The 24,639-nt window shown below is 41.2% G+C and overlaps 4 protein-coding genes across 9 annotated transcripts in view; 3 read left to right on the top strand and 1 right to left on the bottom strand.

Annotated features, from left to right (window-relative positions):
* The window catches only part of clnk (cytokine dependent hematopoietic cell linker), a 27,035-nt gene extending 26,343 nt beyond the window's left edge, over positions 1-692 (top strand). For all 5 annotated transcript variants that reach the window (XM_079893347.1, XM_079893350.1, XM_079893348.1 and 2 more), the window contains one exon: positions 1-692. This exon is cut by the window's left edge and continues 737 nt beyond it. The gene's annotated coding sequence lies outside the window, so the exon portion shown is untranslated.
* Positions 1-6,217, bottom strand: part of znf518b (zinc finger protein 518B) — a 6,393-nt gene extending 176 nt beyond the window's left edge. Inside the window, exons 1-2 of the mRNA XM_079893323.1 lie at positions 5,994-6,217; positions 1-3,787 (exon numbers count right to left, since the gene is read on the bottom strand). The exon at positions 1-3,787 is cut by the window's left edge and continues 176 nt beyond it. Coding sequence (XP_079749449.1) covers positions 1,002-3,653 — 2,652 coding nt within the window. The 5' untranslated portion in view covers positions 3,654-3,787; positions 5,994-6,217 and the 3' untranslated portion in view covers positions 1-1,001. The remainder of the gene's footprint in view (positions 3,788-5,993) is intronic.
* Positions 6,218-7,399: 1,182 nt separating this feature from the next.
* On the top strand, positions 7,400-23,773 carry wdr1 (WD repeat domain 1). Its single transcript, XM_079893325.1, has 15 exons — positions 7,400-7,561; positions 8,982-9,103; positions 10,245-10,335; positions 10,411-10,558; positions 11,050-11,230; positions 13,680-13,757; positions 14,129-14,209; positions 16,685-16,918; positions 17,967-18,054; positions 20,855-21,011; positions 21,261-21,348; positions 21,626-21,736; positions 21,982-22,155; positions 22,626-22,770; positions 23,040-23,773. Exons 1-15 carry the CDS (start codon positions 7,546-7,548, stop codon positions 23,144-23,146), a joined length of 1,821 nt encoding a protein of 606 aa, XP_079749451.1. The 5' UTR covers positions 7,400-7,545; the 3' UTR covers positions 23,147-23,773.
* A 528-nt stretch (positions 23,774-24,301) lies between these two features.
* The window catches only part of slc2a9l2 (solute carrier family 2 member 9, like 2), a 73,301-nt gene continuing 72,963 nt past the window's right edge, over positions 24,302-24,639 (top strand). For both annotated transcript variants that reach the window (XM_079893331.1, XM_079893329.1), the window contains exon 1: positions 24,302-24,621. The gene's annotated coding sequence lies outside the window, so the exon portion shown is untranslated. The remainder of the gene's footprint in view (positions 24,622-24,639) is intronic.

Consider the following 24,639-nt stretch of genomic DNA (forward strand, 5'->3'; position numbering starts at 1 on the left):
CCTAAAATGCAACTGTAACTTTACATAACTTGAACAGTAATATAAGAAAACGGACAGTTTACTGGTTTGATAATTTGAGGTAGATTAAAAATGTAAGAAGTTAGACACGAAACTTTAATGAGTGTACATTTTACAAAAGGAACAAACTACAACAGTGCGCTGAAATACTGGGACGATATACGCAAACATTTTTTAAATATGCAAAAACACTTGAACTATACGTCATATGTTTGGATTTCACACAAGACGATGGCCCGGTTCCACAGACAGGGTTTAGGTTAAGCCAGGGTTAGGCCTTAGTTAAATCAGGACATTTAAGAAGCTTTTATAAACGTGCCTTAGAGAAAGAAAACAGTACTGATGTGCATCTTGAGACAAAACAATGGCACTTATTATTTTAAGATTTGCCTTTAGTTGAAACAGCTCAAACATGCATTTAGTCTGGGACTAGATTAAGCCGTGTCTGTGCATCCGGGGTAAAGTGTGCCAGAGCATTGTGGATCAGACCAAACCTCACCCATGAATCACTGCACACTAATCACCACAGAAGAAGAAATGAACATCTGTGAAACTGCAAACACATGACGTATACAAACGTGACTTGTGTTTAAAACGAGCCTGTACAATCATGACAAATGATCACACAACATCCTAAAACAGACATTAGTGTTGTTTAAAACCTCTTTGTTTCAGTTTTAACATCTACATATTGGCACAGTTCAGTTTTACATTTTCAAGACAAAAAAATCAAATGTTCATCATTGCAGCTGTCGAGTGGGACAGGGTAAGTAATGTGGACAAGTTATATTTATTGGCAACTAGATATAACTAGTGTAGCTCAAATATGTCAGTCTAATTGCTGAAATGTTTATCAGTGTATTAATACTAACGTAAACCAATTAGGGAGTTTAATTGACCATCTCACACTGGGTCAGGTTTCTCTACAATTGCATCGTTATAAAAATCTGATACCAGCATGAAGTATTTTACGAGGGGAAAGGTTAGAAGAGGTGTTTGTCCGAGAGTCCGTTGAGGACCAGCTCCACAACCTGATAGTTCTCTCCGTGGACTTTCTTGAGTTTCATCTTGAGCGAAGGCTGTTTCCGCACGGGTTGTTCCCGCTCGTGATCCGTCGAGCGTATCCACTTGAAGTTCTTCAGCGTTTGGACGCCGACATTGAATGTCTGAACTAAAGGATTGGGATGGTTCAGGACCACAACCGGCTGGTTCGGGCCGGGGATCTTGACGAGCTGATCCGCTTTCAGAGGGGTTAACCTCAGTTCTCTTTGACCTTTGGATGGGAAACGGGGAAGGCCCGTCTCAACCGACGACGATGACCGATGTTTTTTGGCTTTTCTCTTTTCCTTTTTGTGTTTTTTACGCGGCGGCGAGTCTTGGTCTTGGATCTTCTCTTGACTTTCACGGAAGTCTCTCTTTAGTATCAGCTTGATGGCGACTGAAGGGCCACCGGACACGTTCTGCTCACTTAACGTGCAGCAGAGAACCGGTCGCGCCGTCAAGCTCTCCTCTCGTACTGGCACTTTCGGAAGCTTCTTCGAGGCTTTCAACAAAGAACTCGGGATCCTCACCAAAGCTACTTTTGGATACATGCGACGTTGTCGTTGTTGGCAATCCAAGTTCCTTCCAGACTCGCATTCAAAAAGTCCCTTGTCTTGATGTGAAATGTTGTCCTTGTCTGATGGGACGACGCTCTGGTTTGGCATCACCAACGGTTGAGCCACCGTCAGATTTGGAGCTGTTGTGTTTAGGGTATTTCCAGCGGGTGTTTTCACTCGTCCACAAGTCTTTGATGGTGTAGAGCCTTCGGTATTCTCAACCTCTGTCTTAGTTTCTTTGAGGTGCAAAGAAGCATCTTTGTGTTTCTCCTCAAGTTCCTCCTCCTTTTTAATCCGAAAACTACAGACCAGCGATTGCTTTGCACTTCCCACGTCGTCCTTTGGTTCCTTGCTTTGAGTCGAGGCAGGTGTAGGACAGAGAGAGAACACCGAAGAGATCACGGGAAGGCCTTTGGAACTCAACTCTGGGCCCTCGAGAGTCACGACGTCACGAGCCGCCGCTGATCGCTTGCTCCCGGGATCTTTGAGCTTCAGGTTGAGCTTGCTCCTGGCTGGTGTCTCTGAAGAACTCTGTGGTTTGTGTACTGAACTAACTGTCCTTGTGATCCTCTGGACGTCAGTGGATGATGAAGGCTGCTGCTCTTTGACCTTGTGAGCTGCTGAAGACGTGGACGGGCTGACCGGACAGCCTTTGGCAGTGGCAGCAACTTGACATTTGAAGGACAGTTTGCCTCCAGTAGTGACTGGTGAAGGTCTTTCCTCAGGCTTCTGGTCTTGCGGGACTCCATTCGGCGGGATCAACCGTAGCTCCAGCTCCCGAGTCCCATTGACATTTTTCACCTCAACCAATTCCACCAAACACCCGGCAGGGATATTGATCTCCTCTGGACAGGACACTGTCAAAGGCTTGTTGTGTTGAATTGGCTGGTTCAACGGTGCTAACAGTTCCACTTGGACACTGGATAACGGACTTGATGTCTCAGCTGGTGATCCTACAAGTATTCTGGAGTTTGTCTTTGACTGATTGCCCTTCTCGACAGGGGAGTGCTGTGGACTTCTGATCGGACCACTGGGATTTGTACTCGTTTTCAGCGTCGTAACGTTAATCCCTGTTGTGGACTGACTAGCCCTCTGATCCATTTGGACATTTGGAACATTCCTCTTGGGCATGTTAAGCAGTGTTCTGAGCGGGGTGTTCATGTCAACAGGCGGTGCGATCCGGATTCTGGGAATGGTTTTCGAAAGCACAGCCCTTTCAGGGACTCTCGGGCTTTGCCGCACTGGTGTTGTAGAACTAACCTGGACTCTTGCGAATGGGACTTTCGGAGTAGTCTTTTCCGAAGTGGTTATTTTACCAACCACCTTACTTTGACCATCGACACTGAGCAGGGAGTTTGATAGGATGCCGTTTTCCTCCCGTGATCTTAGAACCACTTGAGGCACGTTGCCTAACGAGTGACTTGCGGTTGAAGTGCAGCTGGGAATAGCACTGGTGAACTGTGTCTTAGAAACCGGAGTTGTATTGGTGACACTTGGCATTGGCAAACTGAAGGGCACACGTCTACCGCTAGTTTGGCTCACTGCTCGACCAATAGTAGATGATTTGTTGACTCTGGGTTGACTTCCACTCGGATGTTCGACTTGGGAATTGGGAATTGCACACTGGTCGCTCCCTTCAGGCCAGCCTGATATCCCGTGAGTTTCAGGGACGTCTGGCGTGGATACAGTAAAATCCGTTATGAAGCCTTCTTCTGCGTGTCTCTTGTGTATACGAAGAATATGCTTGACCATGTAATCCCTCCGCACCGCTCCGTACGAGCAGAAGCTACACCTGTACGGGTACGAGCCTGTGTGCGAGACGACGTGTTTCTGAGACTCAGTCTTAGAATAGGACACGTAACTGCAGAGAGCACAGGAGAACGTAACCTCTTTATGATGGGAAACGTGCCTCTCGAACAGGTCAGTGTCCTTCGTTGAAAATCGGCATTTTGCACAGCAGAGGCGATCAATGTCTTTTTTAGGGATAGCACTGTCCTTGTTGCTCATGAACGCCATGAAACTTTGCTGTGAACGCATGTTCAACACATCAGGTTAACAATCCCTCGGGACCAATATTACAGCGAATATAAGCAATCCACACTGGCTGTTTCTTCAAGTAAAGATCCCTTTCTTTAAGCTCAGGAGGTCGAAGGTACGCTGTTAGTTTGTACCTGCATAATGGGGGAAAAAAGAGGAAATTAGACAGAAATACATTTCACAAAGTATCAATAAGCAGCAACTGATTAACAAAACCATATTTCATTGGTTATCATCTACAAGAACACTTCTATAGAGATCTAAAGGCACTGAAATACTCTTCTTTTTCGTTGTTTGCTTAGGGGTAAAAAGAAGTTCAAAGTATCTAGCGACATGGATGCAATTTGGTACTCCAGTCAAGTTACGTTTATTTATACAGCACTTTATACAATGGATAACTTTAAAGCAGCAGCTTTTCAGTGTTAAACATGAAAGACAGTGTTCAGTGTTGCTTCCAGTGAGAATTACAGCTTCAGTTTCTACTGTGAAACAGCTCTCCAGTGTGTTCCTCGTGGACATCTGAACGTGAAGAAATAAACACATCGAAGAAGGCGGAGCCTCTGAGCCACACCCACCTATTATGTAATCGCCTTGGACCAATGGTAGTTTGTGAACATTTCAGGATTGTTCGCCTTGGAAAGCTTTTTCGAAATTTGTTTTGGCCTGATTTTGTTTGAAACGACATCAAGCCAGCACATTCTTCGATTTGAGTGAGTCCACGTAGTGTAACAGCGCAGCGCTTCTGGGTTGTACGTCAGAATGGAGGCTCACTATTGGCCGACGCCGGTCATGTGTGTGATGCGTGTTACACGCTGCGCTGTTGCACTACGTGAACTCAGACCCACACAGAAGAAAATGAAGAGTTGAATAAAGGTTGTTTTCGCACAAAAAGTATTCTCGTCACTTGATAAACTTAAGGTTGAGCCACTGTAGTCACTTGGACTATTTTAAACATTGTCTTTACTAACTTTCTGGGCCGGCAAGTTTCGATCCCATAGAAGCCTATGGAGGAGTGAGACAGCTCTCAGATTTAACCAAAAATATCTTAATTTTGTGTTCTGAAGATGAACGAAAGTCTTACGGGGTTGGAACAACATGAGGGAGAGTAATTACTGACAGAACTTTCATGTTTGCATAAACTAACTCTTTAAAGCACATCCGGGCATTAACGTACAACCTTTTCAGCTATAAATTCTTTGTACTTGAACCAACAACAACACTGTTTATGTTTTCAAATAAAACTTTGGCCAAGTAAATTGATGATGTTCAATCAATACTGCATCTTGAAAGTAAATCATATGGAGACTGGAATATCTTAAACCCTTCACAACCAAACCTCAACGGCTGATGACCATCAAGGATTTATGGGTAATAATCTCATACAGTGACAGGACATGGTCTAAAACGTCCAGTTTTGGGTCTACATGTCAAACTCTCTAACGCCACCATCAATTTCACTTTTTTAAAATGAGATTTTCAACTATAAATGTTCGAATCTTTAGTATAGCAATTCTTTGTCGCCCAATTTGTGCAGATGAGTTGCATTCATCACATCTTAACATTTAATTTTGACTTACAAATGTTCTTCACTAAATTTGCTGAACAATAGTGACTACATTAATCTTTGATATTCAAAACTGTTCACCAATGACAAACTCATGTGCTTGACCATTATTACTTTAAGCAATAATAGCCTAATTTTATATACAAATCCAATGTGTAACTGACCTTTTGATTGACTATAAATCAGATAAAATAAGAAATTTGTAAGATAAATATCCTAGTCGTACCAATACTGCAAGAATACAGTCAATGTTCTTTGATTAAATGAGTGTCAGTTTCTAGTTAAAATCACAAACACAACTGAACTGCAACTTACAAACTACACTTACATTAATGTGTATAGCAATCAATCAAATTAATCACTTGGATCTTTTTGTTGATGTTTATTTTCTAAACACTATAAAAAGCACACAAGCACATTTAATAAATAATAAATCGTGCAATTTCTGAGGAAAATTGAGTAATGCTGTTTCACAAAAGAAGCAGCACATTATTAATGAGGGCTTATAGTGTGCATTTAAAATGCATTAATAACCCTATAAGCATGGGCATAGAGCATCTAACGGCTGTGCTCTCTCAGAAGAAAAAGAGGAGGAGGATTGGATGAACAGCACACATGTAATCCTCATTTCCCTAAGGCTATGTAAACAAAACGAGCATTCACGCATTTCTTGCGTGCCTAAATGCTGCGTGTGCTCGTCATGAGCCGAACCCCGCACGCGGCCGCTGTGACGCGCGTGCACCAGGCGAAAAACAACGATGCGTTTAAACACTAACCTTGCGTTAAAACTCTCTTCTTCTTCTCAAAAGAGCGATCGGTGCGTTAAATGCGTCCATTGATCGATGTTTTCTTGGCAGCGTCGCGTGCATTGTTTGCTTTTTTCCACCGCTCACCGCTGTGACCGCGCAGATTGTGAGTGAGGGTGCGCGTGCACTGACTGAGCACGTGACGCGACGCGGGCCTCTGATTGGCTGCTGGCTGCAGTAGAGCTCTACAGCTCACGCGGGCACCCGCATGTCTCAGTGAGCCAGCACAAGCGTTTGACTCAAAAATATGTGTTTTCTCGCACTTTACGGTGATTTTCCACAGAACACGGATCTCAGAGCATTTGTTCCCGTAAAGTACAGTCTGGTTTAGTCACTAGATTCATCAGTATTGAAGTTCTACGACTTCTCCGTTTGCATAACATCAACCAAGATGGCGTTCATGCGATAACAGAAAAAAAGACAGGAGCAAGACTGTTATGTGTGATAGTATCTTGGATGCACACGTATTCCAGTTTATCAGAACAAACTTGAGATCTTCTGATGGTTATTATTACATGCTGGTCCATAGTAGTAATACACACACACACATTCATATATATATATATATATGACACACACACACACACACAGTTTAACCGCGCACATAATTTTTAAATCAAAATAGCTTCCCCCTCCCTCTTGCAGCGCTATGGACTCTCCTCTGATGACGTGTTTACGGGCGTGAGGGCGTGGCAACCTGTCACTCACATGATCCATCAATAGCAAACCACACCCATCCAATCAGTTTCCCTCCATCTGTTCTTGCTCCATATGTCAGTGTTGCCAAGTCCGTGTTTTTTATTTTAAATGCTAATTTCAGTGACTGCACTGTAAGTTTGAATGTCCGGGTTTAAATTGCTGCACTAAATCATGTTTATTTCAGCTATATGACACAGATGAGTGTGAAGATGACTCAAGCCTGCTAAAATACACAAATGCTCAAACACCGTTTCCTTTTTTATCGCAATGATTCATCATATATAGTCAAGTCAAGTCACCTTTATTTATATAGTGCTTTTTACTATACAGAGTGTTTCAAAGCAGCTTTACAGAGATAACAGGAAAATAATGCAACAAAGTTTGTTTCCAATTTTCATATATAAAGTAATTCCTATACAGTAATATACAGTCAGCATGTGTGTTCAGGCAGCGAAGCACTGTATCTTAAAAAGATATCTTAAAAAGATACAGGAAAGAGTCTTTATATAACTTTATATAATATTATCTTTCGGTAAATAGATGATAAATACATTTTTTACATTCATTTTAATGGTTTGTAATCATAAACACCATCATCACGCACTTTTTCCCGTTACACGTCACATCCTCCGGGCGTGTGCGCGCATGTCTGATCGAGCCTGAACCATCTTTACCATATATGGGCAAAGCCGAGCCGTGCGCGCGCCGCTGCCTCTTCCGCGTTCAGTGACGGAAGTGCTCAGATCCGGACGGACCCAAACACACACTCCCTTATTCATTCAATCTTCCAATCTCTCGTTCACCGGAGGGAAATAAAGCCGATATGTCTTACGAGCTGAGTAAGTCACAGTCTTTGTCTGTCTGCTCACTGCGCGTGCGTCTGTGTATGTGAGTGAGTGAGTGTGTGTGAGACTGTGTGTGTGTGACTGTGTGTGTGTGTGTGTGTGTGTTACTGGCCTGTTTTACTCTGCTGAATATCCATGTACCATATTTCTCTAGCGAATACCATGGTAATACCATTACGCGTGTCCAGAAATGTGTTATTGTAATGGGAGGTTATTTTGTGGACGTGTCTGAAGCGCTGCAGTTTAAAGTAACGTTATGTGTATATTTAACTTACTATGCAGAGGTGAATGTAATTATATGATCTATATTTCTGTACGAAGAGTGTTAAACTGTGATTGTGTGACTCGATCCAAACACTGATTTTTGTGTTGGTTTTGAGAATCATGGTCAGTCTGACACCGAGTCAACCAATAGCGTGTTTGGGGCGGGACTACCTGTCTGACTGACCAATGGCAGACGGGGTGTGTTTGAAAAGTTCAAAACATTAAGAACTGTCACTCAATAACTGAAGAAGTCTCTTTAAAGAAGAAGTGAAAGCGCTTCTAAATATAAGTGTAAAATGTTTAAAGTCCCCCTGTGGTGAAAATCCAGCTTTTAATGTTGTTTATGTGTCTATGTGGTGTTTTTAATCTGCTTTAAGACAAAGCATGTGTAAGTTCATAAGTCGACAGCATTGCTGAGTATTTCCTCCTTAAAACTGCAGTGAACCAAAGACAGTCTCAAAAACACGCTTTGAAATCGCTGGTGTTTCTGACGTCACAAACTACCTTGTAACCAATCAGATCAACGTGTGATTGTCAACTCTGAGCTGCTGTGAGTGAGTGGAGGCGGGGCTCATTTGCATATTCATATGCAAGGTTGTCCAGTTACATTCAAGATATTTTAAGGCATGAAGGATTTTTTAAAGGAAAAAACGCACTCTAAAATCGCTAAAACTCAAAGCTGTGAGTCTAACCAAATTTAAAGTTGATATAACAAAAAATTGAGCCGCTAAAAGAGTTTAATGTACCGTTTCCATGATAACGTAACATCCAATTTCAAAACGGTTTTCACAGGATGAATTTTGAGTGTTTACGCTTTTGAATAATTACCTAATTTATGATGATTACTAATTAAATAATGTGAAGTGGGCGGGTAAAGCCAATTAATAAAGCGCGATATTAATAAAGTGTCTTGCTACTGGGAAACTGACAGTTAACAAGCTACAAGTCAAATTCTTATTTTCTAATTTAAGAAGAAAGTTGTACGCGCTAGAATAAACAGAACGATATCGTCCGCTAGTCGTTAATATAGTTATCTTTATAGTTATTGTTCTTGTGGTTATTGTTAAGATTTGTCATATTTGTTGTATTACACTAAAATAAGATGTTCAAGCAACGATTTAAGTACTTGATTATCTTCCGTGTCCCGCAGAGCACGTGTTCGCTAGCCTGCCGCACATGGAGAGGGGCGTGGCCAAAGTCCTGGGCGGAGACCCCAAGGGGAACAACTTCCTGTACACCAACGGCAAGAGCGTGATCATCAGGAACATCGAGGTAAGATCCTCATGTTGTGGAGCGAGAGGGCGATTCAAAGAATTATTATTTTAAAACTCTACTTTTACAAAATGATGAATAAAGAATGCGCATCAGGTGTGTTTTAATTCCATTTCTGAAGGAAATAATTATTATTATTCTATTTTAATTATATAATCCTATGTATTTTGTACATGCAACTTAAAGAAAGTTCCAGGTTTCCGGCTCGTAATTACGACATTGTGGTGTTCATGTGTGAACGTGTAAATGCGATCTTTATGAAATTATCTGAACACAACAACAACATTTTTTTTTTACTTTTAACTCTTTTCAATTTATAAAGGTACTGTAAATAGTTTGGGTTATTCTTGCATGTGTGATGTGTGAAATATTCCATATTTAACATGAGCTGAAGTCAATTATGCAAAGTTGATATTAAGACTTGTGGCTGTTTTTTTACAAACTAAGTTGATCATTGATTTTTATTTTATTTTTTATCGCTTGCTGTGTGAACACACAAATAAATAATGGACATGAGCAATGTTAAAATGTTTGCGCTTGTGCTGCTCATGGTCAAACATGAGCACATTGGAAACGGATAGGAAATGAGTTTCCTCTAGTGGAAGCGTTTGGTACTGCGCCCGAACAACGCCTCACCGAAAGCTCATTTACTGAGATATCAACCTCACATTTGGAACAAAACTTGATTTTTCTCCCAGTTTTAGAGGAAAACGTGTTTTAGAACATATATTTCATATAAAAGATGAAAATAGTATTCTTGTAAGATTTTCATAACAATAAACTTAAAATTCTATAACTTTAAGATCACTTTTTTTTTTAAATACTCTTTGCACTTCTGTAATAATCTGCCAAGTGTCTTTAAAAAGACCAAGATCAAGAAATTTTATTTTCAGGTCTATGCTCAAAAAGTCAATAAATGGATTATAATTACTTTATAAATATAATCTAGTACCATAAAATAAATTCATATATTAGATAAAAAAAAAACTATTAAAACGAAAATATAGTACATTAATTTAATTGGGGAAAAAAATAGTTTTTTTGATGGCCATGCGAAGATTGTTAAAGTGATTATGTAGTGTATTTTCTGAATGTTGATGGTGTTTAGTGGTGTTAACTCTTTAATAACCCTCTCCCGCAGAACCCTGCGATCGCAGACGTCTACACCGAACACCCGCATCCGGTCATCGTGGCGAAATACTCTCCCAGCGGATTCTACATCGCGTCCGGCGGTGAGTGCCGACCCGTCCGGTCTCCGTCGCGGCGTAGTAGCGGCTCTTAACCGTGTGCTCCTCTTTCCCGCGCAGACGTGTCGGGGAAGATCCGCATCTGGGACACGACGCAGAAGGAGCATCTGCTGAAGTACGAGTACCAGCCGTTCGGTGGGAAGATCAAGGACATCGCCTGGACCGAAGACAGCAAGAGAGTGGCCGTGGTGGGGGAGGGGCGAGAGAAGTGAGTGACAGCTGCAGGCCACGCCCCTAAGCCAGCCCGACGCCAGTGCTGTCCTAGTGCTGGGCGGTTTACTGGTTCATACAGAATACCGGTGTTTATTTTTTTATGATATTAATTTTTAATATACCGCAAAACCGGTGTATGCCACTTAAAGGTGCAGTGTGTAATTTAAGCGGCATCTAGTGGTGAGGTTGTGAATTGCACCCAACAGAACGCCTCCTGCTGGATCTCTTTATAAACACTGCAAACCTGTATTAATACTAGTGTGGAATTTTTCTACAATATTCACTCATGACAGTAAAATAGGGCATTCTGAGTCAGTCTACTGCAGTATCAGTAGATAATGTGGTAACAGTCATGCTTGGAAAAACAAACCCCATCATATACCATGAAACTGGTGTCATTTTGAAAAAATACAATGATATAAATTTTTGGTCACGTCGCCCAGCGCTGACGCTGTCCTGTGTGTGTGTGTGTGTGTGTGTGTGCAGGTTCGGCGCGGTGTTCCTGTGGGATTCGGGCTCGTCTGTCGGAGAGATCGTGGGTCACAGTAAGATCATCAACAGCGTTGACATTAAACAGACGAGGCCGTATCGTTTGGTCACGGGCAGCGACGACAACTGCACCACCTTCCTCGAGGGCCCGCCCTTCAAGTTCAAGTGCACCATGAGCGTAAGTCGTGCTCTCGTTTACTCTGTAAAGGTGACGTATTAGGCCCCTTCTCAACAGGCGTCCCCAGAGTGTGTGTGAGACATTTCAGCTCAAAATACCAGATCATTTATTACAGCTTGTCAAATTCTCCATGTTCGTAGAGTTAGTGTCTGGAGTAAATATATCGGCTAAACCGGCTCTAATGAGGATGTGAGGCGAGTCGCCCTCAGCAAGCTTGTGCTGATGATTAACTGTCAAACAAAAAAATTAGATTAATGACTTAATTCTGTTGTGTTTGAGTCAGTGCAAGCTTACTTGAAGTATAAATAAAATTTGTTTTATTATAATAAAATTAGTCCTCGTGATTTACTTGTTGCTGTTTATATCATTATTTAAATATGATTAAAGCTTTTTATTTATTTATTTTGTGCATATTTATGGCATTTATTTAAACACTTAAAATTCTCTTATTTTAACGAAATTTGCGCTTCACAATTATTGCAGTTATCTCTAATAACTGTGATTAGAATAAATAACCACGATCCGACGATTAATCAAAAACTGCCACCGGCCTAACCACTGTAACCATAGTAACCACTGTAACCACTGTAACCATAGTAACCACTGTAATCCTGCCTATGAGGGAATGCTGGCTGTGTAAGTCATGGAAAGGAATGAAATCTTGAGTGGAGATCTGATGTGTTTATAGAGGACGAGCCGCTCCTATCCTGACGATTACTATCTGGTCATTTCTCACACACACTTTATTTCTTTTCTCTAGAGTCGGCATTAACGGGAAGTTGTGCTGGTCTTTTTTTTTTTGCATCTCTAGTTTTTTTTTCTCTGGAACTAGGGATGCACCGATCCACATTTTTTCACTTCCGATCCGATCCCGATACCTGAATTTGGATATCGGCCGATACCGATACTATTCCGATACCAGAGCTGTGTTTGCTTTAATATTATTATTATTATCATTATTGTTTATTTTATATGATGCTGAAATAAACTTCTCTCAACAAGCAAGTAATGATATGTTATGTAAGTTACGTAGGCTATGTATGCATGCATGCATGTATGTCCCAAAAGGCAACTTGAGGTAAGTATAAGGTCAGAAAAGGAAGTCAGAAAAACAGGAAATCCTGTTAACAGGAAAAATCCCATTCTGAAAACAAATATGCAACTGGGGTTTCAGATTGATTGTCATGTCAATATTTATTACATTCCCAAAATGTCAAATAACGTTACTTGCGTCTTGAAATATAAGAAAATTGCAAGTGTAACGTTAAACATCTTACACACACACTAACGTTATCTGAAGGGTGATCCTCGCTCCGATGCAGTAAATGCTCGATCAACATCAGCATCGTGCAAACAAACAAGCGGATTTTGCTTCAGACGCGAGTCAATTTCGCTTCAAACTTTTGCTTTTTACGCACGCCAATTTTTCTCTGGACGCGCGAATGGATTCAAAATAGACGCGGTAGACTCGAATTTGACGCGCTATTCGCATTTGGTGTGAACGCACAGTAACGTGATGCTTTTTTAAATGTTTGATTGCGTTCGTTGTGTTGTACGACGCAAGGGAGCTTCAAAAGACTCTGAATTACAGCTTTGCAAACATTACATTTAGCTGTCTTGCTCTGCGGTGTTTCCAGTGTGAAGTATATCCACACAGCAGACGTTGTTGGCTAGCCGCAAACTGCGGAATGGATTTCCTGAGCGGGAGCGTGTCTCATAACTCTGTGTCTCATTGAGCCGCGCCTCCGTTCAGGAAATCCATTCCACAGTTTGCAGCCAGCTAGCAGACTAGCCGGCAGGAATCACTTTTGGAGTCATTTCAGCAGACGTTAAAGCGAGCGCAGACATGACTCATGGATATCGGATATCTCCGCAGGTTGGATCGGGAAAATCCGATACGTTAATTACGCTGGTATCGGGTCCCGATACCGATACTGGATCGGATCGGCCCCATCCCTATCTGGAACCATTTGGAACCGATTCGTAGAATTAAACTGATTCATAGAAATGAATCAGATTCATATTTACCAAGTCTTATACCACTTATAAATCAGAGAAGGTATATTTAGTAACAAGGAATCTCTCAGTATTTGCTCTGGAACGACTTAAAAGAGTCATATTTTCATCAAGCAGTCGTCGCTGCCAGTTCAGGTCGTGTTAAAGTCAGCATGATACGCAAGTCTCGCTCGTCTTCTCTCCTCTTGTGTCGTATAACCAGTGAAACGCTTCTGGAACAAGAACACATGTGGGCGGGGCTTGATTGTGTCTGTGAGGAATTGATTGGATGGTTGTGGTTTGCTATTGGCTGATGTCATGTGAGTGACAGGTTATAGCCCCGCCCTCGTCATCAGAGACGAGAAGAGATGCTGCAAGAGGAACTGATTCTGATTCATAATTACTGTGATGTGTGTGTGTGTGTGTGTGTGTGTGTGTGTGTGTGTGTTTGCAGGATCACAGTCGCTTCGTGAACTGTGTGCGCTTCTCTCCTGACGGGAACCGCTACGCATCGGCTGGTGCTGACGGACAGGTGAGACACTGAGGCTTTACTCACTCTGCCACTGATGGACTTCTGGCTCCACTGTCGCCTTTGGCTTGCTTAGTTAGAGACATTTAATATTCCACAATATTATTGATCTCCTGCATTGACAGCATTATATGAGAACTGAACTGAGCTGGACGATGACATCCAGAGCTCCAGAGCGGATATATATATATATATATATATATATATACAAATTAATTAAATTAATAACTTTTTTACAACAAAAATGAACCATCACTGAACTTCCTTAAGCTGGACTGAGACGCTATTTTCTTCTGGACACAAACTGTGTTGCATTATTCTCCTGTTATCTCTGTAAAGCTGCTCTGAAACACTACTTTCTTCCTCCGGTCCAGATTTTCCTGTACGATGGGAAGAGCGGAGAGAAGCTGGGATCTCTGGGAGGAGAGAAGGCTCACGACGGGGGCATTTACGCGGTGAGTGTTGGGCATTTACACACCAGATCATCCGTTAGTGATGGGACTGACGGCTCAATCGGACTGAAAATCCTTCTGTGAAACACCTTAATCGATCCGATCGAGCTCGATCCCAGTGAAGTTTCGATCTTGAAAGTGCTTGAAAGGGGTTTATTCCTTTTCTAATCTGATTGAGAGAACATGTGATTGAAAACCGAAAGTGAAAGGACTGCGCATGTGCGATGATGTAGAAATAGCTTAATGACGTAGCAATGGCGTAATAATGACGTAGAAATGGCGTAATAATGACGCAGAAATAGCGTAATGACGTCGAAATGGCGTAATAATGACGTAGAAATTACGTAGAAATGGAGTAATAATGACGTAGAAATGCCGTAATGACGTAGAAATGGCATAATAATGACGTAGAAATTACGTAGAAATGGCGTAATAATGACGTAGAAATGGAGTAATAATGACGTAGAAATGCCGTAATGACGTCGAAATGGCGTAATAATGACGTAGAAGTTACGTAGAAATGGCGTAATAATGACATAGAAGTTACGTAGAAATGGAGTAATAATGACATAGAAATGCCGTAATGACGTAGAAATGGCGTAATAATGACGTAGAAATTACGTAGAAATGGCGTAATAATGACGTAGAAATGGAGTAATAATGACGTAGAAATGCCGTAATGACGTCGAAATGGCGTAATAATGACGTAGAAGTTACGTAGAAATGGCGTAATAATGGCGTAGAAGTTACGTAGAAATGGCGTAATAATGACGTAGAAATGGAGTAATAATGACGTAGAAATGACGTAATGACGTAGAAATGGCGTAATGATGTAGAAATGGCGTAATAATGACGCAGAAATAGCGTAATGATGTCGAAATGGCGTAATAATGACGTAGAAATGGCGTAATAATGACGTAGAAATGGCGTAATGACGTAGAAATGGCGTAATGATGTAGTAATGGCGTAATAATGACGCAGAAATAGCGTAATGACGTCGAAATGGCGTAATAATGACGTAGAAATTACGTAGAAATGGCGTAATGACGTAGAAATGGCGTAATAATGGCGTAGAAATGGCGTAATGATGTAGAAATGGCGTAATGACGTAGTAATGGCGTAATAATGACGTAGAAATGGCGTAATAATGACGTAGAAATGGCGTAATGACGTAGAAATGGCGTAATGAAGTAGAAATGGTGTAATGACGTAGTAATGGCGTAATAATGACGTAGTAATGGCGTAATACTGACGTAGAAATGGTGTAATGACGTAGTAATGGCGTAATAATGACGTAGTAATGGCGTAATACTGACGTAGAAATAGCGTAATGACGTCGAAATGGTGTAATAATGGCGTAATGACGTAGAAATGGCGTAATAATGACGTAGAAATGGCGTAATGACGTAGAAATGGCGTAATGGCGTAATAATGACGTAGAAATAGCGTAATGACGTCGAAATGGTGAAATGATGTTGAAATGGCGTAATAATGACGTAGAAATGGTGAAATGATGTTGAAATGCCGTAATAATGACGTAGAAATGGCGTAATGACGTAGAAATGGCGTAATAATGACGTAGAAATGGCGTAATGACGTAGAAATGGCGTAATGGCGTAATAATGACGTAGAAATGGCGTAATAATGACGTAGAAATGGCGTAATAATGACGTAGAAATAGCGTAATGACGTCGAAATGGCGTAATGGCGTAATAATGACGTAGAAATGGCGTAATAATGACGTAGAAATGGCGTAATAATGATGTAGAAATGGCGTAATGACGTAGAAATGGCGTAATAATGACGTAGAAATGGCGTAATAATGACGTAGAAATGGCGTAATGACGTAGAAATGGCGTAATAATGACGTAGAAATAGCGTAATGACGTCGAAATGGTGAAATGTTGAAATGGCGTAATAATGACGTAGAAATAGCGTAATGACGTCGAAATGGTTAAATGATGTTGAAATGGCGTAATGATGTTGAAATGGCGTAATGATGTTGAAATGGCGTAATGATGTTGAAATGGTGTAATGATGTAGAAATGTTCTTCCTGTGCATTTTAAAATTTGAGTCATTACTTAGAGCCTCTCATGGTCACGCACCCTCTACATCCAGGGTTTATCACACGCACACGCCCCGGCCGGTCTCAGGTCCTCAGGCCATGACCTTTAACCCTTCCCAGAACACTGTGTGTGGCCTCAACTCTCTCCCTTCAGACTGAGAACCGTGGCTTCTGTGTAATCTTTTAAAAAAACGCTTTAAAAAAAGCTTTTAATTAACCATATGGTTTGGCCTTTATTACATTTATATGGTGTTTGATGGTATTTGGTAGCTGTTATTTTATTCGTTTTTTATTATTATTATTATTATTATTATTATTATTATTATTTATTTATTTATTTTACTGTAAAGCACTGTGTGACCCTTCCTTGTCTGTGAAAGGTGCTTTATAAATAGAGTTTCTTCTTCCTCAGGTGAGCTGGAGTCCCGACAGCACGCAGCTGATCTCCGCATCGGGGGATAAGACGGTGAAGCTGTGGGACGTGGGCACCGGGACAGGGGTCACGACCTTTAACCTGGGCTCAGATGTGCTGGACCAGCAGCTGGGCTGCTTGTGGCAGAAGAATCACCTGCTCAGTATTTCTCTGTCAGGGTTCATCAACTACCTGGACAAGAGCAACCCCGACCGGCCCCTGCGCACCATCAAGGTGAGACCGAAATTACAAAAACGCTACTTTTTTTTTCTTTTAAAGGTGCAGTGTGTAATATTCAGGAGGATCTGTTGACAGAAATGTAATATCATAAACATAACTATGTTTTCAGTGGTGTATAAAGACCTTACATAATGAACCGTTATGTTTTATTAGCTTAGAATGAGGCATTTCTCTCAACACACACCGCGGGTCCGCTTACATCCACATGTTTCTACGGTGGCCCTGAGCGGACAAACGCATTTCCTCACTATGTTGTTCTTCATGATAAGAAGCTTCAGCTAAATCTAGCAAATAAAACACTGACACAATGATGAACAAGTCACAATAATATTTGCAATAACATAATTTTACTGAATAATTAAGTAAACATAATTTCTTAATTTATCTTTGTAAAGAAATCACTTAACTGGCTACTCTCTGACAGTTTGAGGAGCCAATGGAGTTACGAGGTTTTAGCCACAAGCTTTTTAATACTTTTCATTGGTTAAATATTTCCAAAATCCACAGACGGACATAAAGGATAACCAATAGTAATGATTTTTGAAAAAAAGACGAATAGATACAAGCTTTTCGTTCTGTATAATACTACTGTACTGTAAAAAAAAAAAAAAAAGTTTTTAATTCTACTTTAATTATAACTTTTGAGACTAAACAATTGAGTATTTAACACAAAATTACTTCATTTTTGGTACAAGTGACAATTACAATGTCAGTAGAGTAATGGACAAATATTTTTGCATCATTAAGATTCTATTATAGATTATACTAATATTTTTTTCAATTTTAAATTTAATTTCAGGTAAAATCTTTGTAGTTTTGTTGTGTGGTTTTGTAAATTTGATTAGTCTTTTATTTAATATGTCTAATATAGCTTTTATGATGTTTTTATTTTAGTTTTAGTCAGTGTAGAGCATCAACTACATGAAAATAAGAAATTTAGCTTTTGGCAAAGTTATTTACATTTTGTTTTAATATATTAAGGAATGAAAATGTTATTTTATGTTGTTAGTTAATTGGAGTGGTTGTTGTGTGTTTGTTTCAGGGTCACACCAAATCCATCCAGTGTCTGACGGTTCATAAAGCGGACGGACGACTGAACATCTATTCTGGCAGTCATGATGGACACATTAATATCCTTCAACTCAATCTGCTTTATTTCTGTAGCGCTTTACACAGTTTCAAGCAGCTCCACAGTAACACTGGGAGAAAACTCAATCAGTGACGCAAACTTCAGATATGAGACTAATTCAAATGAAGAGTCATTAGTCAGATTAGTGCGGGTCCAGTGTGGGGTCCAGTGTGGGGTCCAGTGTGGGGTCCAGTGTCAAGTCAAGTCAAGTTTATTTATATAGCGCTTTTCACAACATAGGTTGTATCAAAGCAGCTTCACAGTAATAAATTAAAACAATACATCAATGTTTGTTTCTAGTGGAACGTCCACGTTTGGTAATGCTGATCAATAGTATCGTTGATTGATTAATTAAATTAAATATCCCCAAATATCCCCAACTGAGCAAGCCAAAGGCAACAGTGGCAAGGAACCGAAAAACTCCATCAGGAGACCTAATAGAGAAAAAAAAACCTTGGGAGAACCCAGGCTCAGTCGGGGGCCAGTTCTCCTCTGGCGTTTATGAACTAGAGACCGGATTTAACTGTAAGATTAAAAGTATTATATGAATGCCTGGCTGAAGAGATGCATCTTTAATCTAGTTTTAAACTGGGAGAGCGAGTCTGAGCAACGAACAGTATCCGGAAGACTATTCCAGAGTTTTGGAGCTAAATGTGAAAATGCTCTCCCTCCTTTGGTGGATCTGGATATCCTAGGTATGACCAAAAGCCTCGAATTTAGTGACCTTAAAGAGCGCGATGGATTATAGGGCGATAGAAGATCGGTTAAATAGACTGGAGCTAAGCCGTTTAGGGCTTTATAAGTCAGTAGCAATACCTTGTAATTAATACGGGACTTTATAGGTAACCAATGTAGTGATGATAGAATTGGTGTTATATGATCATATTTTCTTGATCTAGTTAGAACTCTAGCGGCGGCATTTTGGACTAACTGTAGCTTGTTTATTAAGGATTCAGGACAACCAGCTAATAAAGCATTACAGTAATCTAGTCTTGAGGTCATGAACGCATGAACTAACTTTTCTGCATCAGAAACAGATAGCATATTACGTAGCTTAGCAATGTTTCTAAGGTGGAAAAAGGCTGTTTTTGTAACATATGAAATATGATTTTCAAAAGACAGGTTGCAGTCTAATATAACACCCAGGTCTTTTACTGTAGAGGATGAAGTAACAGGACATCCTACTATGTTAAAGTTGTATTGTGAGAGGTTTTGTGGGTGGTTTTTTGAACCGATAAGTATTACCTCTGTCTTGTCTGGATTTAATAAAAGGAAATTACGCATCATTCAATCTTTTATATCTTTAACACACTCTGTCAATTTGGATAATTTAGCGTTTTCATCCGGCCGTGATGAAATATAGATTTGAGTGTCATCAGCATAACAATGGAAACTAATTCCATGTTTCCTTATAATATTTCCAAGTGGCAGCCTATATATTGAGAATAACAGAGGGCCCAACACAGATCCCTGCGGCACTCCATAGTTTACTGGAGTTATGATCGATTTTTCTCCATTTAAATAAACAAAATGGTAGCGGTCAGATAAATACGATCTAAACCAGCTTAATGCTTGTCCTTGAACACCAGTATAATTTTGTAGTCGATCTAAGAGTATTGTGTGATCTATAGTATCGAACGCAGCACTAAGATCAAGTAAAACTAGTATTGAGAAACAGCCTTGGTCAGAAGCTAAGAGTAAATCATTAGTGATTTTAACGAGCGCAGTTTCAGTGCTATGATGCGGCCTGAACCCAGACTGAAACTTTTCATAGATGTCATTTTCTTGTAAGAAAGAGCCCAGTTGAGCGGACACAACTTTTTCTAGTATTTTAGACATAAAAGGTAGATTTGAAATGGGTCTATAATTTGCTAGATTATGTGGATCTAATTGTGGTTTCTTAATGAGAGGTTTTATAACTGCCAGTTTAAATGTTCTTGGAACATGACCTAAAGTTAAAGATGAGTTAATAATATTGAGGAGAGGCTCTTCCACTACAGGTAACACTTCTTTCAGTAGTTTAGTGGGTATAGGATCTAATAAACATGTTGTTGTTTTAGATGAAGTGATAAGTTTATTTAACTCTTTTTGTTCTATAGTTGTAAAGCACTGTAATTGTTCTTGCGGGGTGATAATTGAGGCTGAATTATAAGGCGTGATTGAGGATTGAACGTTTACAATTGTGGTTCTGATGTTTTCTATTTTCTCAGTGAAGAACTTCATGAAATCATTACTACTAAACTGTAACGGAGTATTTTGTTCAGGAGACATCTGTTTATTTGTTAGTCTAGCGACGGTGTTAAATAAGAACCTAGGATTGTTTTCTATTAGTTTGCGGAGGTGCTCAGCCCTGGCCGCTTTTAGGGCCTTTTTATAACGTGACATACTGTCTTTCCACGCGATTCTAAAGACCTCTAAATTAGTTTTTTTCCATTTACGCTCTAAATTACGGGTTTCTCTCTTTAGAACACGCGTAGTATTGTTGTACCATGGTGCTTTAATTTTCTCTCTGACCTTTTTTAATCTAATGGGTGCAACAATTTCCAGTGTTCCAGAGAGAATGGTGGCAGTGTGGGGTCCAGTGTGGGGTCCAGTGTGGGGTCCAGTGTAGGGTCCAGTGTAGGGTCCAGTGTAGGGTCCAGTGTAGGGTCCAGTGTAGGGTCCAGTGCGTAGGGTCCAGTGCGTAGGGTCCAGTGCGTAGGGTCCAGTGCGTAGGGTCCAGTGCGTAGGGTCCAGTGCGTAGGGTCCAGTGCGTAGGGTCCAGTGCTGGTCCGTGTGTCTGTCCTTGACTGCGTCTGCACATTACTGGGACTCTGAGACCGGAGAGAACGAGCAGTTTCTGGGGAAGGGCCACTCTAACCTGGTGTCCCGGATGGCGGTGGACGACGCGGGCCGGCTGGTGTCCTGCAGTATGGACGACACCGTCCGCTACACCGACCTGAGCAAGAGAGAGTACAGGTGAGCGCATGGCTTACAATCACACACACACACACACAAATCCCATAATGAGAAGTTATTTTCAGATTATCAGTTTCTCATTATTACTCACAGAATCATATTTTCTGGCGGAAACAGGCTTCCGTACTACAGATAGATGTCTCAGGAGTAAAATATCAAATACTGCAATGACAGTTTGTTCTCATATTATGATGATCTTGTTGAAGCTCATAATGTGTGTGTGTGTGTGTGTGTGTGTGTGTGTGTTAGTGCGTCTGATATGATCAAAATGGACATGCAGCCGAAGTGTGTGAGTGTCGGTCCAGGAGGCCTCGCCGTCACTGTGTGTATTGGACAGGTACAGAACACACACACACACACACACACACACACACACACACACACACACACACACACACACACCTCTCTCTCTCTCTCTCTCTCTCTCTCTCTCTCTCTCTCTCTCTCTCACACACTCACTCTCTCACACACTCACTCTCTCACACACACACACACACACACACACACACAACGAGCCCTACACATGACTGATGGAGCAGCAGTGTGTGTGAGTGGTGCTCCTGTAGATGAAGTGATGCAGTAATGTGTGTGTGTGTGTGTGTGTGTGTGTGCAGCTGGTCCTGCTGAAGGATAAGAAGAAGCTCTTCACGCTGGACTCTCTGGACTACGAGCCCGAAGCCGCTGCTGTTCACCCAGGGGGCGGAGCCGTGGCTGTGGGCGGAGCCGTGAGTCACCAATCACAGGCCTCGCAATATTAGCATAAGAACTCTAGCGCTTCTCCAGTCAGATGTAGGGTTGGGGAATGGGAGGAATCCAAATTTTTAATTTATATCAAGTATCCGATTCCCAGCCCTCTTCTGAAGTGATGAACTCTGGACCTCGGTCAGATCGAGTGAGTTGTTCTTATGAAGGTGATGTGGTGTGTGTGTGTGTGTGTGTGTGTGTGGTGTGTGTGTGTGTGTGTGTGTAGGACGGGAAGGTACGCCTGTACTCTGTTCAGGGAAACACCCTGAAGCATGATGGGAAGGTGCTGGATGTCCAGGGACCCGTGACGGACATGTGCTACTCGAAGGATGGAGCGTTCCTGGCCGTGACGGATGAGAAGAAGGTCGTCACGGTTTTCACCGTCGCCGACGGATACACGGTAAACTCACAGACACACATCAGTAATGAACTATCCTGCATCCTCATGCACACTCCTGGCTTCTTCAGTGTTGCTGTATTGATCATTCTGCCTGTGTTGATGCGACTGCATGAGTGTTGGCACAGGTGTGAATTATTACTGGAGTTTTACTATTTCATTTCCTTTAATAATTCTATTTTGCTCTAGAAACACACAATAGTTCCTCTCAGCACCTTCTGGACAGAAATGTCCCCATTAAAACTGCAATTTTTAATCCCAGGGCCGTTTACTTTTTAAACTTTTTTTACTCCAACAATAATCAGCCAAGGGTCTTCCTTAAAATGAGACCAAACCTAAGTGTGTGCTCCACGCTTTAAACTTTAATGACCGTTTTTTGACCCGGACATTAGTGTCCACTATGGCCCTGTGTGTCATGCTCAAGGGTTAATCTTCAGATCAGTGTGTGAGTGTGAGATGTGTGTGTGTTTCAGGAGAAGAACGAGTTCTACGGTCACCATGCGAAGGTGGTGTGTCTGTCCTGGTCCCCGGATAACGAGCACTTCGCCACCGGTGGGATGGACATGATGGTGTACGTGTGGACCGTCAGCGACCCCGACAAGAGGATCAAGCTTCCAGGTACTGGCCGCTTCTGGACTCACTCATGCAGCCAGACTGTGTTTAGCACAAGTACATATGAAGAATCTTTTATAGAATTGTACCTTTTTTTTTTGTTTGTTTGTTTTTTTAGTTTTTTTTTTAAGTTTGTTATACTTGTCATTACACTATTTCTACATCATAGACTTTAGTTGACTTTAGACATTTGGTTGCATGTAAACGTAGCCACTGAGATGGACTTCAGGAAATGAAGAGTGTGTGTGTGTGTGTGTGTGTGTGTGTGTTCGCAGACACCCATCGGCTGCATCACGTCAGTGGTCTGGCCTGGCTGAACGCCAACACGCTGGTCACGACGTCCCACGACGCCTGCATCAAACAGTGGACTCTGAAGATCTGAGACTCTGAGATCATCAGGAACACACTCTCGCTCTCGCTGTCTTTCTGTCGCTCTTCCTCTTCCTCAGTCTGTCCATCACTGCTGCTCTCCGTCTGCTCCCGCTTCTCCGGCGGGTCCGTGTGGAAGCACTTTCACACCACGGCAGAGACTAACATCTGGAAATCAGGGCTATAAAGGGGAATTATATTATACTGAGTCGAAATTATGTAGAAATTGACACAAGTCAAAATGATTACATACTAAGCTGAAATTGCTATTACGTCGAAAATGGCTTAAAAAGTCATAATTATATTTAAAAATTATTTTTTAAAAATTGTGACAAATTATGACATTTGTCAATTTTTACTTAAGGCAATTTCGACTAAGTTGGAATATAATATACTAAATTGAAATTGTGTAGAAATAAAGAGCTGAAATTGACGTCATAATTATAACAAAAAGTCTAAATTGACATTCTAAGATGAAATTGATTTAATTAAAGCATGATTCTGGTGTGGTGTAAACGGGCTTCCGTAGGAAATCAGCAATAGAACGCACAGACAGACAGACATCAAACACTTGACCTTCCAGAACAAAACATGTGACCAGAGTCTGTGTCATGTGACATTCCAGAAGCAGGGGTCAGAGTTCACGAGGTGTTCCTGAACCCTGATGTGGCCGTGAGAACGTTAGGGAGCAATAATCAAACCAATAGCAGATCGTGTGTGTGTGTGTGTGTGTGTGTGTGAGAGAGAGAGAGAGAGCTTGAGCGACAGTGTTTCGCTCTCTTCTAACCCTACCTTGATGTTTATTTACTGTGTTTTTGTTGGATGTCTCTGGTTCATTTTTCATTGGGTGGATGTGATACATAATTATATTAATAATGATAATAAAACACTTTTTATGCACTTTCTTCTGTCCAGTTTGTGTCTTAACACTGATTCACAGACACTCATACACTGGTGAATCTAAAACACAAGTGCAGGTCATGGTTTTTTTCTCAGTATTTTTTTCTTTTTTTCTTTTTTTTTCCCAGGACAAATATCTAAACATTCTTAAATAAAGATGCATTTACTCACCCAATTGGCAGCTATTTTTGATTTAACAGTATTTAATATTATTATTTGTTAATTATTCCAGTACATATGGTGACGTCAGCGTGATCGGGACGTGACCTGGAGTAGAACTAAAGGGCGGGAAAATGAGCACGGGAGGGTCGCGAGCGCGTCAAAACACCGAATAATTAGCATATTAGTTGCCGAGACTGACAGGCGTCATTACAGGGTCGGAATAACCGAGTATGGATCATAATCAGCACCGCTGTGACTGTGTGCTGACACGAAACTGGTTCAACTATACCAGTAGTCTCCAGTAGAGTGAAGAGCACTTGGACTGGACTTGCAAACATGTTTACATGCTCAAAACTAATAGTAACTAAACCACGACCGAGATGCTCTTTACACGACGCTGTGATGGAGCTGTGAGGGTTTCTCAAGGTAAGACTCGACTATTGT

This window comes from Squalius cephalus, assembly GCF_949319135.1.
Source record: "Squalius cephalus genome assembly, chromosome: 14".
Taxonomy (NCBI): Eukaryota; Metazoa; Chordata; class Actinopteri; order Cypriniformes; family Leuciscidae; genus Squalius; species Squalius cephalus.